The sequence below is a fragment of the Alexandromys fortis genome, unplaced genomic scaffold (genome assembly GCF_014885135.2).
Source record: "Alexandromys fortis isolate MF-2015 unplaced genomic scaffold, M_Fortis_MF-2015_v1.1 scaffold_125, whole genome shotgun sequence".
Lineage (NCBI taxonomy): Eukaryota > Metazoa > Chordata > Mammalia > Rodentia > Cricetidae > Alexandromys > Alexandromys fortis.
This window is the reverse complement of record NW_026068026.1, coordinates 371,539-384,613: the sequence shown is the minus strand read 5'-3', so window position 1 is coordinate 384,613 and position 13,075 is coordinate 371,539. Positions and strand designations below refer to the sequence as shown.

The 13,075-nt window shown below is 41.0% G+C and overlaps 1 protein-coding gene across 7 annotated transcripts in view; it reads left to right on the top strand.

Annotated features, from left to right (window-relative positions):
• Positions 1-13,075, top strand: part of R3hdm2 (R3H domain containing 2) — a 128,689-nt gene that overhangs the window by 74,686 nt on the left and 40,928 nt on the right. For all 7 annotated transcript variants that reach the window (XM_050163815.1, XM_050163816.1, XM_050163814.1 and 4 more), the window contains 4 exons: positions 984-1,182; positions 8,133-8,174; positions 8,868-8,954; positions 12,808-12,934. In XM_050163815.1, the coding sequence (XP_050019772.1) occupies positions 1,018-1,182; positions 8,133-8,174; positions 8,868-8,954; positions 12,808-12,934 (421 nt within the window). In that variant the 5' untranslated portion in view covers positions 984-1,017. The remainder of the gene's footprint in view (positions 1-983; positions 1,183-8,132; positions 8,175-8,867; positions 8,955-12,807; positions 12,935-13,075) is intronic.

Sequence of the window (13,075 nt, the reverse complement as noted above, 5' to 3'; positions counted from 1 at the left end):
CGAACAGTGACTAGCAAAGCTAGGATTTTCTCCTGCTCCAGGAAGATACTCAATCTTTTTGGAGGACAGATGGTTAGAAAGTTCTTCTCTTGTAGTGCACTTCAGCTGTGTGAAAGGAAGACTGTAAGATGCTGTGCTGCTGGGTGATTGAGCTGCTTTTTAATAGTCTGTATCTTGAAGCTGCTAACAATTTTGTGGTTTGTCGTAGCTGTGGGAGGTAGTTCTCCCTTTTGTTAAAGAAGGGTGTTTCTGGTGATGAATAGAGCTTTATGATACATTATTCTAGAAAGAATCTAGTGATTTAATAATACAGCTGGAAATATGAGCAGATTCTGTAGCTGACAGCATATAAAGTGCCAAGAGAACTCAGAATTCATCTTAAATTGCTTTAGAACCGAACTCGGGTGAATATCAAAATAATTATGCTGAGGAAAATTGCCTAGACAGTGTGATTTTATTTCTGTGAAATTCTAGAAAATGCATGTGGCTACTTGTTCAGTGATAGAATATGTGCTTAGCACAAGTGAGGTCTGGGTTTGGTTTGCAGCACCCAGTATCTAGAAAATGCAGTTTAATTTGAAGTGATGGGAAGCAGACCACATTTGGCCAGGGGTGGTGGAGAGAGAGGGAGAGCTGTGAAGTTAAGAAGATAAGAAAAGAAAGCTGGGTGTGGTTAATACACACTTTTAAACCCAGGACTTAGAGGCAGAGGCAGTATGATCTCTTTGAGTTCAAGGCCTGGTCTACAGGCCCAGGACAGCCAGGGCCAAAGAGAAACCCTGCCTCAAAAAAAAATATAAATAAGTAAATAAATAAATAAAATTAGTTAAATGATAAAATAAAAGAAATTAATCCAAAGGTGGTGTTTACCAGAGGAATTTTTTTCTAGGTTGTAGGGAAACTGCTGACTCTCTGTGTGGTGTGCGTGAGTGTGTGTGTGTGTTAAGCTGTACCTCTCATCTGTTGCCTTTGGTGTTTCTCAGGAGCCCATAGAAACTGCTGTGTCCTCTGCAGAACATGTCTAACAGTCATACTACTCAGGAGACTCTGGAGATAATGAAAGAATCAGAAAAAAAACTGGTGGAAGAATCTGTAAGCAAAAACAAATTTATAACTAAAACTCCAAGTAAGGAAGAAGTTGAGAAAGAGGGTGAAGATACTGGTTTACGCCAGGAGACACAGGTAAGGAGTAAGCGTGTGCTGTTTATAGTCCTTTAGCTTGAAGAGAAGTAGAAAATGGTCGGAATCTATCGATTTCTGGTATGAGCTCTCCAGAAACTTAACCCAGAGCCAGGCATAGTCTTGCTCCATTGTGTCCTGCTTTGCTTTTGGTTGCTGTGATAAAACGTTTAACAAAAAGCAGTTGAGGAGGAAAGGGTATTTCAGTGGACAGGTTACAGTTTATTGTTGAGGGAGCCTCCAGCAGTACCTCAAGCAGAAACCATGGACTTGTGAAAGAAGGCTGCTTACTGACTCTTTCAGTATCGTTCTTGTACAGCCCAGGCTTGCCTGTCTAGAGATGGCACGGTCCACAGTGGACTGGACCCTCCTCTGCCTCAAGCCCGCCTGTAATCATAGTGTACAGAGACAGAGGCAAATGGATCTCTTGAGTTTGAGGCCATTATGATCTACATAGAGAGTTTTAGACAGTCATAGTGAACAAGACAAAACAAAACAAAATCAAAGAAAAAGAAGAAAGGAAAATTTCTCAGTTGGCAACGGGTCAGCTGATGAAGGTAATTCTTCAGTTGATGTCCTTGTCCCAAGTGACTCTAGGTCTGAGTCAAGCTGGTGCCCACTGTGACAGCTTACAGTCCCTTAGGAAGCGAGTCCAGGCTCATCCTTGGCTGTCTAGCAAGTTCAGGGCCAGGCTACCTGAAACCTTGTCTTTCAGAAGGAAAAGAAAACCACCCTGTATAAAGAGTTCATGATGAAATCAAAAGAAGACAACGAAATCTCAATCTGTTTGGACCTGAGTTCACCAACTCTTCGTATATTTGCTGCATTTTTTTCTAATTCGAAGCTGTACCTTTGCTGTACACGAGGAAGCTTCCCAACTTTCTTGAGGCATATCATTCAATACTCATCTTAATATAATTTGGATTGCTTCCTTGTACACAAGAAAGGAATAGTTTCTAAAATGGTTTCAGAAAGTAGCATAGCCAACTATAAACTTTATATAGGTACAAAAATTAAAAATGGCCAGCACAGCATCCCCTTACATCAAAGCAGGCTTGGGGGCTGGAGAGATGGCTCAGTGGTTAAGAGCATTACCTGCTCTTCCAAAGGTCCTGAGTTCAATTCCCAGCAACCACATGGTGGCTCACACCCATCTGTAAAGAGGTCCGGCGCCCTCTTCTGGCCTTCAGGCATACACACAGACAGAATATTGTATACATAATAAATAAATAAATAAAAAAAAAAAAAAAAAAAAAATAAAAAATTTAAAAAAAAAAAAAAAAAAAAAAAGCAGGCTTCCAGGTGTTCTTCTGAGCCTCCTCAGGCAGACCCATTCTTCCCTTCTCTTCAGATCCAGGAGGACACTTCCCACCCTTGCTTTCCTGCTAGAGACAGCTGGTCACATGTTTATTGTTGGTAGTAGCACAGGCTGCTTTGGTGCAGTTCGGCAGCATTGTCCTGCCCTTTGGTGCTGTCTGAAGCCTGTCTGAGGTTCTGACTGCTAAGCTTTCTTCTGTCAAAGGCACATTGAGCTTAGTGCTGGGAACCTGGTGGGAAGAAGGGAGAAGTATAGAAGGGGATGTGGGAGAGGGTCTCTCTTCCCTTTTCTTTATTAATATAGCAAGTTTAAGCTGGCAGAGCCCATGGTCCTGGAGCTCCTGGCACCATTGTTTGCCATTATCAACATGGCATCCTCTACTTCAGTGCTTCTCAACCTTCCTAATGCTGCAACCCTTTAATACAGTGCCTCATGTTGTGGTGACCCCCAACCACAAAATTATTTTGTTGCTACTTCATAATTGTAATTTTGCTACTGTTATGAATATTAATATAAATATCTGTTATGCAGGAGATCTGATAGCGACCCCAAAAGTGTTGTGACCCACAGGTTGAGAACTACTGCTCTACCTCAAAGGGAGAGGATCTACTGCATTTCTGGCAGCATCCCCAAGCAATGAGAAGATATGGGTGTTATCTCCACCAGTTAATTACTCTGCAGCTTAGATTTGCAACTAAAAAGCAGACCCCCACTGAGATACACAGTGCACTCTCCTGGGCCAGGCCGTTGGGGTGGCTGTACTCCACTGAGCACAAGGGACAACCTACACTTGGATTTTTTATTTATTTGCTTATTTATGTTTAGTGTTTTTTGTTGTTTGGTTTTGTGTTTTGGACAGAGTTTCTCTGTGTAGCTCTGACAGTCCTGCAACTCACTCTGCAGACCAGGCTGGCCTCGGACTCACAGGCATCCGCTTACCTCTGCCTCCCAAGTGCTAGGATTAAAGGCGTGTGCCACCACTGCCCGGACTATTTTTAGTGCTTTTAAAACAGGATTTCATGTAGTTCAAGCTGACCTTCAAACTTGATGTGTAGTCAAGTCTAAGCTTGAAGTTCACCCTTCAAAGTGCTAGGATTACAGCTGTGTGCTGCTACCATGCCCAGAACCATCTTGATATACAGTTAGATATATGGATAGACAGATACAGATATAGCTAGATGGTATAGTGTTTTGTCTATGTGTTTGTCCTCATACTGTACTGTGTCTTCAGAGGCCAGAAGAGGTCATTGGATACTCTAGGACTGAAGTTAAACATAGTTGTTAGTGTCCATGTCCATGCTGGAAACCAAACCGGGGTCTTCTACAAGAGCAGCAAGTACATGGTGCACACCTGTATTCCCAGCATTTAAAAGGCAGAGACAGGAGGGTCAGGCTGGCCTGTCCAGGCTACGTATGACACTGCCTTAAACAAAACAAAAAGTTGCATATAAACACATTTACCAAGTCATAAGAGGCTGGTGAAATGGTTCAGTGGTTAAAGGCATTTGCCACAAAGCTGGTCTACAGAGTGAGTTCCAGGACAGTCACAGAAAGATACTGGGCTGGCCTTGAAGTCACAGCAATTCGCCTGCCTCTGCCTGGAATTAAAGGCTTGTAGCACCATGCCCAGTGTATTCAGATTCTGAGCCTTGTCTAGCTAGCCTGTTAAAGAGCTCTTTTCTCTGTGGTTACTCTAGTTTTCTTCTGTTACACAAGCTCAGTTTCTGTGAATCCTTTGTTTCATGCCCAAGGATGAGATTAGTCTTTTATTATAAGCCTATAAGATAAACATTAACTCTATCAAAAGCCTGATTAAAACTGGAATTTCAGTTTAGAAGGTCTAGAAACTCAAAGCATAATTTTTCAAGACAACTTAATTCACATAGGCCTTGCTTCTTTTAAATATTAAAGCAACAGCAACATAAAGGGACAAATTAAAGTTCGACAACTCCCTAAGACACTTGTTCTCCAGCTGTCTGCTCTTCTATTGTCTTCCCTGTTAGTTTGCCAGATCTGTGTCCTGGATACTTTTCTCTCTGTTTTCTTATATGTGTCGATTGTCATTCCCCACCCATCCTTCCAGAGTATGTGGAGACAGTTTGCCACAGTTCCAAATGTACTCCAGCCTCCATTGATACCAAGAATGAATCTTAAATATGCAGGACAGATACGTGATGAGTGTTTAATTATATGCTGTCAAGATTACATGAAAGATAATAATTAAATGAACTATTAGATCTGAGTTATTTGTTTTTAGGAGACAATTATCTTTTGAACTCCTGTTGTGTATACGTCTTAAAGATAGACAGTAAAGAAAGAGCATTTTAGGTTTTATATTTCCTAGGAGGCACTCTTCTTGTTAAAAAAATATCTGTATCTTGATATACAAATAGTTTGTAGGGTTGAAGACCTGCTCCCCTTCTCACCTCACTCCTTTTGCTCCCACCAGAGGATATGGAGCTACTACCATCTGTTGGAGCTCTTGTTCCTTTTCCAGAGTGTTTGCTCTTGTTACACACCCTGGATCCCTTAGCAGTTCCTTAGGATGCCCTCTGTCCTCTTCTGGTTTTCAACCATGTTCTTTCAGCAGCAATGAGAACACTTCCTCTCCTCCTGCTTCTCTCCCCCCTCTTTCTTCTGTGGTCTTCCCAGTGAACTGACTGGTGCTGTCAAAGAAGTCCTCTTTCTGAGTTGAAGCCGAAAAGTTTAAAAGAGAAGAGGCTTTTTTATTTGGGCCATGTAACATGTATTTTGGGAATTGGTTATTGGAATTCAGAACAGATTTTACAGGGAGATTTAATGGTACAAAATGAGGGTTCTGAGATTCTTTTTAGAATGGGTAAGCTATTATGTTAACACATACTCAAGTGTGCTGTATTAATAACCAGCTGAGGATGGCCTCTTAATTGGACTTTCTGCTTTTATATTTATAATCCCTTTGGGTTCATCTGTTCTGCTGCTTTAGAAAAATGATTGTGAAATAAGGAACTGAATATATTAATTCTCTTCAAGCTTTCTGGGTATCTTACTGCTTGAAGCTAGGTCTCATATTCTTCATCATATGACTTAGCCCTTTAACTCCAGCCATTACTTCTAGCATTTTGTGCTTCAGTATTATGTTTCAGAAATGAGAGTTGAAAAGTTCGAGGAAAGTGTGATTGTGTATATGCCTTCTCTGCCTGGTGCCTGATATTTGTTAGGCTTTAACCTGGGTTTGCTTCATTATGGGAAGTAGATGCATATATTATTAGTAGAGATAGACACTTATACAAGTTGAAGGGCAGTTTAGCAGCACTTTAGAAAGATTGTAAAATGGACCATTGATCTCCTGTGTTAATGGCTAGACTCAAAAACATGGTCACAGTTTGTACTAGTAAAAATTAGAAACATTAATTATAATAATATATAATTAAAGGGGTTGGTAAAAACTGTAGCATAGCCACACAATGGAAAAAAAACAAAAACCAATATATATTCTGTGGAATGATATCTGTGAAAGTTAGTTTAATCATAAAGTTCAGAGTAGTGTATATAATTGATTTTTTTCAGTGTATATATTTATAGTAAGCTTAAATATATATATATACAAGTCCATAGATAAATTTAAAAGAAATTCAGTACTGATAGACTATTGAGGAAGGAACCTGGTCAAGTATTTGCGGGGAAAATATGAAAGTACTCAGTATTTAACTATTATACCTTTTGAATGTTCGTGCCATTTGTAAGTTTACCTCTTCAAAAGGGCAGAAATACTGCTCTGTGTTGTGGACTGCCCATCCTCCCTTGTCGCAGCAGGCCTCTCCACTGACTAGTTTTCCCAGCATTTCTTACCCTCACCCACCATCCCATTTCTCCACTTTGTGCTGCGGCAGAGTTGTTTAACTTGTAAAGAGGACTAAAGAAAGAGAAACCCTTACCTCACCAAGACCATGCTGATATTCTGCCTCTGTCTCGTCTGACCTCCCCCATCTTCCAGCCTCAGTTTTTTCTTTACCCTAACCTTCCTCAAAGCCCCATGATGACTTCTCACATGCTCAGAAATCTTAGCAGGTACTTGTTTGTTTGCCCCCACACCTGCCTCCAGCATCATCCTTCCTTTTCCTCGGCTGATGCCATACTCCATATCCACGTTCTCTCCTCTTTGTTTTGGAGTGCTTATCCCTGTCTCCCATCTTCTTTGTTTTTTATCCTGTCTTATACCACATTTCTTACCCAAAGAGGCTACTAGACCACCACTGGGAAGCTTAGAACTAGGAGAATTCTCTTGTTTTAGAAGGGAAGCATTGCTCAGGAGGCAGAGGCGGGTGGATCTCTGAGTTTGACACCATCTTAGTTTACATGATGGGTTCTAGTATAGCCAGAGCCATGTAGAGACCCTGTCTCATAAAAACAAACCAAAAATGGGTCAGGGGGATACATAGGGAAGGAAGATCTCCATTTCATTTCTGCGACTACAGGGACAGATGTTCTGGGTATATCAACTCGGAACTCTAGATGAGTTGTCCTAGAAATATGTTACGGGGCCAGGACATGGCTCAGCAGGCAGAAGTGCTCTAATTTTGATCTCTGAAACCCACATGGTAGAAGAACACAGACAACTCCTGTAAGTTAAGTTGTCCTCTTGCTGCCACTACATGTCATGGTGCTCATGTACACACACACACACACACACACACACACACACACACAGTAAAATGTAATTTAAAAAAACGATATTGGGGCTGGAGAGACAGACAACTTAGCAGTTAAGAGCACTGGCTGATTTTCCAGGACCCAGGTTTGATTCTCAGAACCCACATTGCAGCCCACAAAAGTCTTCAGTTCTAGTTCCAAGGGATCTGATGCCCTTTCTTGGTGTCTATGCATACTACACACATGTGGTGCATAGACATACATGCAGGCAAAACACTTTTACACATAAAAAAATCAAATTAAAACATTTTACGAAATAAGAATGTTATACCTGGGTATAGTTGCACACACCTATAATTCCATTGCTTGGGAGGTTGAGGCAGGAGGAGTGAAATTCTAGGTAGATTAGACTACTTAGTGGGACCCTGTCAAAAAAGAAATGGAGGGAGGGAGCTAGCAACATAGCTCACTTAGTAGAGCACCTGACCAGCATGCACATAGTTCTGAGTTTGATCTCCAGTGCTACGTAAGCCAGGCATGTTAATGGATGCCGGTAGTTCAAGGCCAGCCTAAGGTACATGAGACCCTGTCTCAAAATGAGAGAAAGACACTGAGGAATCATATTTTATTTCCATTATGGATTAAATAGACTTCTGTGAGCAAGCTTACAAGAAAAAACATTTCATGCTCTGGCAGTGCATACAGTCAGGAGAGGATTCCATGATTTGTCTAAGACTTTCATCAATATACAAAATAACCTAGGAAATTATTTGCATTTTATTCTTTGCTTCGTGGTGAATGGTGCTTTGAAAGTAGAGGGGGATACAAGATTAATTCTGTATGGAGTTAGAATTGGGCAACAACCACGCCAAGTGATTTTCACCATAGTATAATGACAGTTAACACCAGTTAATAATGAGTATGCTGTTGCTGTTGTTAATGTGCATTGCTTAGAAGGATTGATCTCCCCACCTTTCCTGTTTTTTTAATCCTTTTCTAACAGAGGCGGACATCCAGCCATGGTCATGCCAGGAAAAGAGCCAAGGTGAGAGCTCTTCTTCCACCTCTTACTTCCTAACTTCATTTGTTACACATTTCGTAAACGTGTGTTTTGGTGGTATCTGGTTCTCAGATTACATACAGGCAGAGCGGTCTTGCCTGCCTTTTATATCTCAGTCATGAGCGTCCATCACACACTGTGTGAACATAGATGCATGTACTTTTTTGTTTGTTTTTCTAGACAAGTTTTCTCTGTATGTAGCCCTGGCTGTCCTGTAACTCGCTCTGTAGACCAGGCTGGCCTGGAACTCAGCACGGATCTGCCTGCCTCTGCCTCCCTTAAGGCATGCACCACCACCACTTTAATGTTGCATGCATATTTACATACATTTCCTACTGAAAAGTCTTTCTCTTTTCACTCCTATTCAGGTCTAGTCTATATCTGAACCTGAAACAATGCCTGAAAAGACTCCATGGAGCCTGAGGGTATTTGGTATTGTTTATACTGATTTCTCTGCTCACTCCTGGCTTCCCTAGGAGAATGGTTGTCTGTATGAGTTTTAATATTTACGAAATTCTCCCCCAGGACAGCTAGAGGTACATAGTTAGAACCTTTAAAAAAGAACAACAGTACTACTTATTAGGAACTGCAAGTAATGGAATCTAAGAAGGTATTTTCTAAATATTCACCAAAGGAATATATATGAACTGTATTTTTGATGTTTGTTATGTTTTTCAGTCTAATTCCAAGCTCAAGTTGGTACGCAGTCTCGCAGTGTGTGAGGAATCCTCCACTCCATTTGCTGATGGACCACTAGATGCCCAGGTAGGTCTTTTACAACCTGAGTATGGCACATTCTGAGCCTGGCAGTTGTCGGGTAAAACATAAGAGCAATTACAACATGGACATCGGACCTTGAAATCAAGGAAGAAAGTATGTTGTTTTGAGACAGGGTCTTACGTATCTCAAGTAGCCTCAAACTCTTTATGTAGCCAGAGATGACTTTGATACTCCAGCCCCTACCACTATCTCCTGCGTGTTAGAATTACAGACCTGCACCACCAAGACTTGCATGAAAGGATACTTTAAAGAAAAGCTCTTTGGGACTGAAGAAATACGTCAGTGAATAAAAGCAATGGCTGCTTTCTAGAGGATCCTGTTTAGATTCCCAGCATCCACATGACAACTCACACCTGTCTATAGCTCCAGTTCCTGAGATTATGACACCCTCACACAGACATACATGTAGGCAAAACACCAATGTACATAAAATAGAAATAAATCATAAAAGGAAAGAAAAGCACTTGTGGTATTACATGGTGACAGTGGGCAGTGTGAGTCTTGGTATCTTGCTCATGTGGCAGACGACCCAGGGCTGAAAGGTTTTCTGCCACACCCTTCCACTTCAGTGATCTACCTATTACCATCCAGTTCTTTTTCTTTTTTTTTTTCTTTTGGTTCTTTTGTTTTTTTTTTTTTTTAGACAGGGTACCTCTGTGTAGTCCTGGCTATGTTGGAACTCACTCTGTAGACCAGGCTGGCCTTGAACTCACAGAGATCCACCTGCCTCTGCCTCCCAAGTGCTGAGATGAAAGGCACACACCATCATTGCTTGGCTTGCCTTCCAGTTCTTACAAGTATAGCCAGTGCAGCTTCATCTGTAATGTCCGACAGGAAAAGGTTGCCCTCTGCACACTTGGTGGAACGAAAATCCAACGTAATTAACAACATACACTCTTCTATAAGATTAAGTTTGGCATAACAGGATATTAACATGTAAAAGAATGAAAATAGATCCATATCTATCACCATTCACAAAACTCAAGTACAAATGGATAAAAGACCTCAACATAAAGCCAGCCACACTGAACCTTATAAAAGAGAAAGTGGGAAGTACACTTGAAAGCACTGACACAGGGAACCACTTCCTAAATATAACCCCAGTAGCACAGACACTTAGAGAAACAATTAATAAATGGGATCTCCTGGAACTGAAAAGCTTCTGTAAAGCAAAGGACGCAGTCAACAAGACAAAACAACAGCTAACAGAATGGGAAAAGATCTTCACTAACCCCACATCAGACAGAGGTCTCATCTCCAAAATATACAAAGAACTCAAGAAATTGGACACCAAAAGATCACATAATCCAATAAAAAAAAAAATGGAGTACAGACCTAAACAGAGAACTCTCAACAGAGGAATCTAAAATGGATGAAAGACACTTAAGGAAATGTTCAACATCCTTAGTCATCAGAGAAATGCAAATCAAAACAACTCTGAGATTCCGTCTTACACCTGTAAGAATGGCCAAGATCAAAAACACTGATGACAACTTATGCTGGAGAGGTTGTGGGAAAAATGGAACACTTCTGCATTGCTGGTGGGAGTGCAAGTTGGTGCAATCCCTTTGGATGTCAGTGTGGTGATTTCTCAGAAAATTAGGAAACAACCTTCCTCAAGACCCAGTAATACCACTTTTGGGTATATATCCAAAGGATGCTCAATCATGCCACAGGACATGGCTCAACTATGTTCATAGCAGCTTTGTTTGTCATAGCCAGAACCTGGAAACAATCTAAATGCCCCTCGACCAAAGAACGGATAAGAAAAATGTGGCACATTTACACAATGGAGTACTACACAGCAGAAAAAATAACGACAGCTTGAATTTTGCAGGAAAATGTATGGAACTAGAAAACATTATTTTGAGTGAGGTAACCCAGACACAGAAAGACAATTATCACATGTACTCACTCATAGATGGTTTTTAAACATAAAGCAAAGAAAGCCAGCCTACAAACCATAATTCTAGAGAACTTAGACAACAATGCAAATACTAAGAGAGATTTACATAGATCTAATCTACATGGGAAGTAGAAAGTAGAAAAACACAGGATCTTCTGAGTAAATTGGGAGCATGGGGACCTTGGGGGAAGGTTAAAGATGGGGGTCGAGAGGCAGGGAGGGGAGCAGAGAAAAATGTAGAGCTCAATAAATATCAATAAAAAAAGAAAAAGAAAAAGATTAAGTTTGGGCTGGGAAGATGACTCAGTGGGTCTTTCAGGGCTCTCTACTGCTGTGAAGAGACACCATGACCACAGCTAAGGAAAGCATTTAATTGCAGCTTGCTTACAGTTTCAGAGGTTTAATCTGTTGTCATCATGGCAGGGAGCATGGCATAGCTGAGAGATCTACATCCAAATCCAAAGGCAGCAAGAAGAGAGAGCCACTGGGCCTGCCGTGGGCTTTTGAAACCTCAGTGCCCACTCCCAGATACTTCTTTCAACAAAGCCACACCTCCTAATCTTTTCAAATATTGCTTCTCCCTGGCCACTAAACATTCAAATATATAAGCCTATGGTGTTCATTTTTATTCAAACCACCATAGTGGCTAAAGCCTTGGCATGCAAGGACTTCATATGCCCAGTGTGAATTTTCCTATGGTGAGATAAGAGGCAACGACTGAAAAATTGCCGGAGCTAAAAGCATGGACACATCACTACACACAAGAAAGCATGTCTCAAGCAAGGGTCTCTGACCTCTGGAAATAAGACTTTTATTTTAGGCCACCAGCTCATAAAATATGACACAGTGACATATTAATTATGAAAACTTGACCAATAGTTTAGACTTGTTTCTGACAAGCTCTTAAAACTTAAAGTAATGTGTTTCTATTAATTTATATGCTGTGACATAACTCGTGGCTTGTCAACTCATCTCTGCATCTGAGTGGTGACTCCTGGCATCTCCATCCTTCTTCCCAGTGTCCTCTATACCTGGATATGCTGCCTAGCTGTTGGCCATTTACCCTTTTACTAAACCAATAACAGTTAACACATCTTCACAGTGTACAAAAAGATTATTCTGCCAGGCGGTGGTGGCACATGCCTTTAATCCCAGCACTTGGGAGGCAGAGGCAGGCAGATCTCTGTGAGTTCGAGGCCAGCCTGGTCTACAAGAGCTAGTTCCAGGACAGGAACCAAAATGCTACAGAGAAACCCTTTCTCGAAAAATCCAAAAAAAGAAAAAAGAAAAAAATATTCCACAAGAGACCTACACAAGTATATTGTGGCACACACATGCCCATACTGAAACACAAACACTCCTTTGTGTACACATACACATATAAAAGTTTTTTTAAAAAAAAAAAAGAAGGAAAGGAAAGATAAAGCTGCCGTCCTGAGATTTGCTTCTATTGTTTTTTTGAGGGACTTAAAAAAGAGCTTTTTAAAAAAATATTTATTAGCTGGGCGGTGGTGGCTCATACCTTTAATCTTAATCCCAGCACTCAGGAGGCAGAGGCAGTTGCATCTCTGTGAGTATGAGGCCCCTGGTCTACAGAGCAAGTTCCAGGACAGCCATAGCTACACAGAGAAACCCTGTCTCGAAAAACAAAAAAACAAAGCAAAACAAAATTGATTTTATGTGTGTGAATGTTTTGCCTGAATATATGTCTGTGCATCGTGTCCATGCCCACAGAGGTCAGAAGAGGACATCAGATCCCCTGGATTTGGAGTTGCAGATAGTTGTGAGCCACCATATGTGTGCTGGGAATGAACCCAGGTTCTTGCCAGACCAACAAGTGCTCTTAATTAAGATGAACCATTTTTAGCACACCCAGCAAAGGGTTTACATCTTTTCCCTTCTTTGATTATGTGTCACTTTCTTTTATTTAAGGATATTATTCATTTGCACATCAGCTGTCCATCTGACAAGGAGGAAGAAAAGTCCACAAAAGATGTCTCTGAAAAGGAAGACAAGGACAAAAGCAAAGAAAAGGTCCCAAGGAAGATGCTGTCCAGAGGTGAGGACTGTACCTCTCATCCAGATTAGCACCTGAGCCACAGTGTGCTCTGTCTCTCTACATCTCATTTTTTCAGGGGAAAGGTATTTTATTTTGTTTTTGTTTTGGGAGACTGTAGTCCTTGCTTATTGCCAGCCTCCA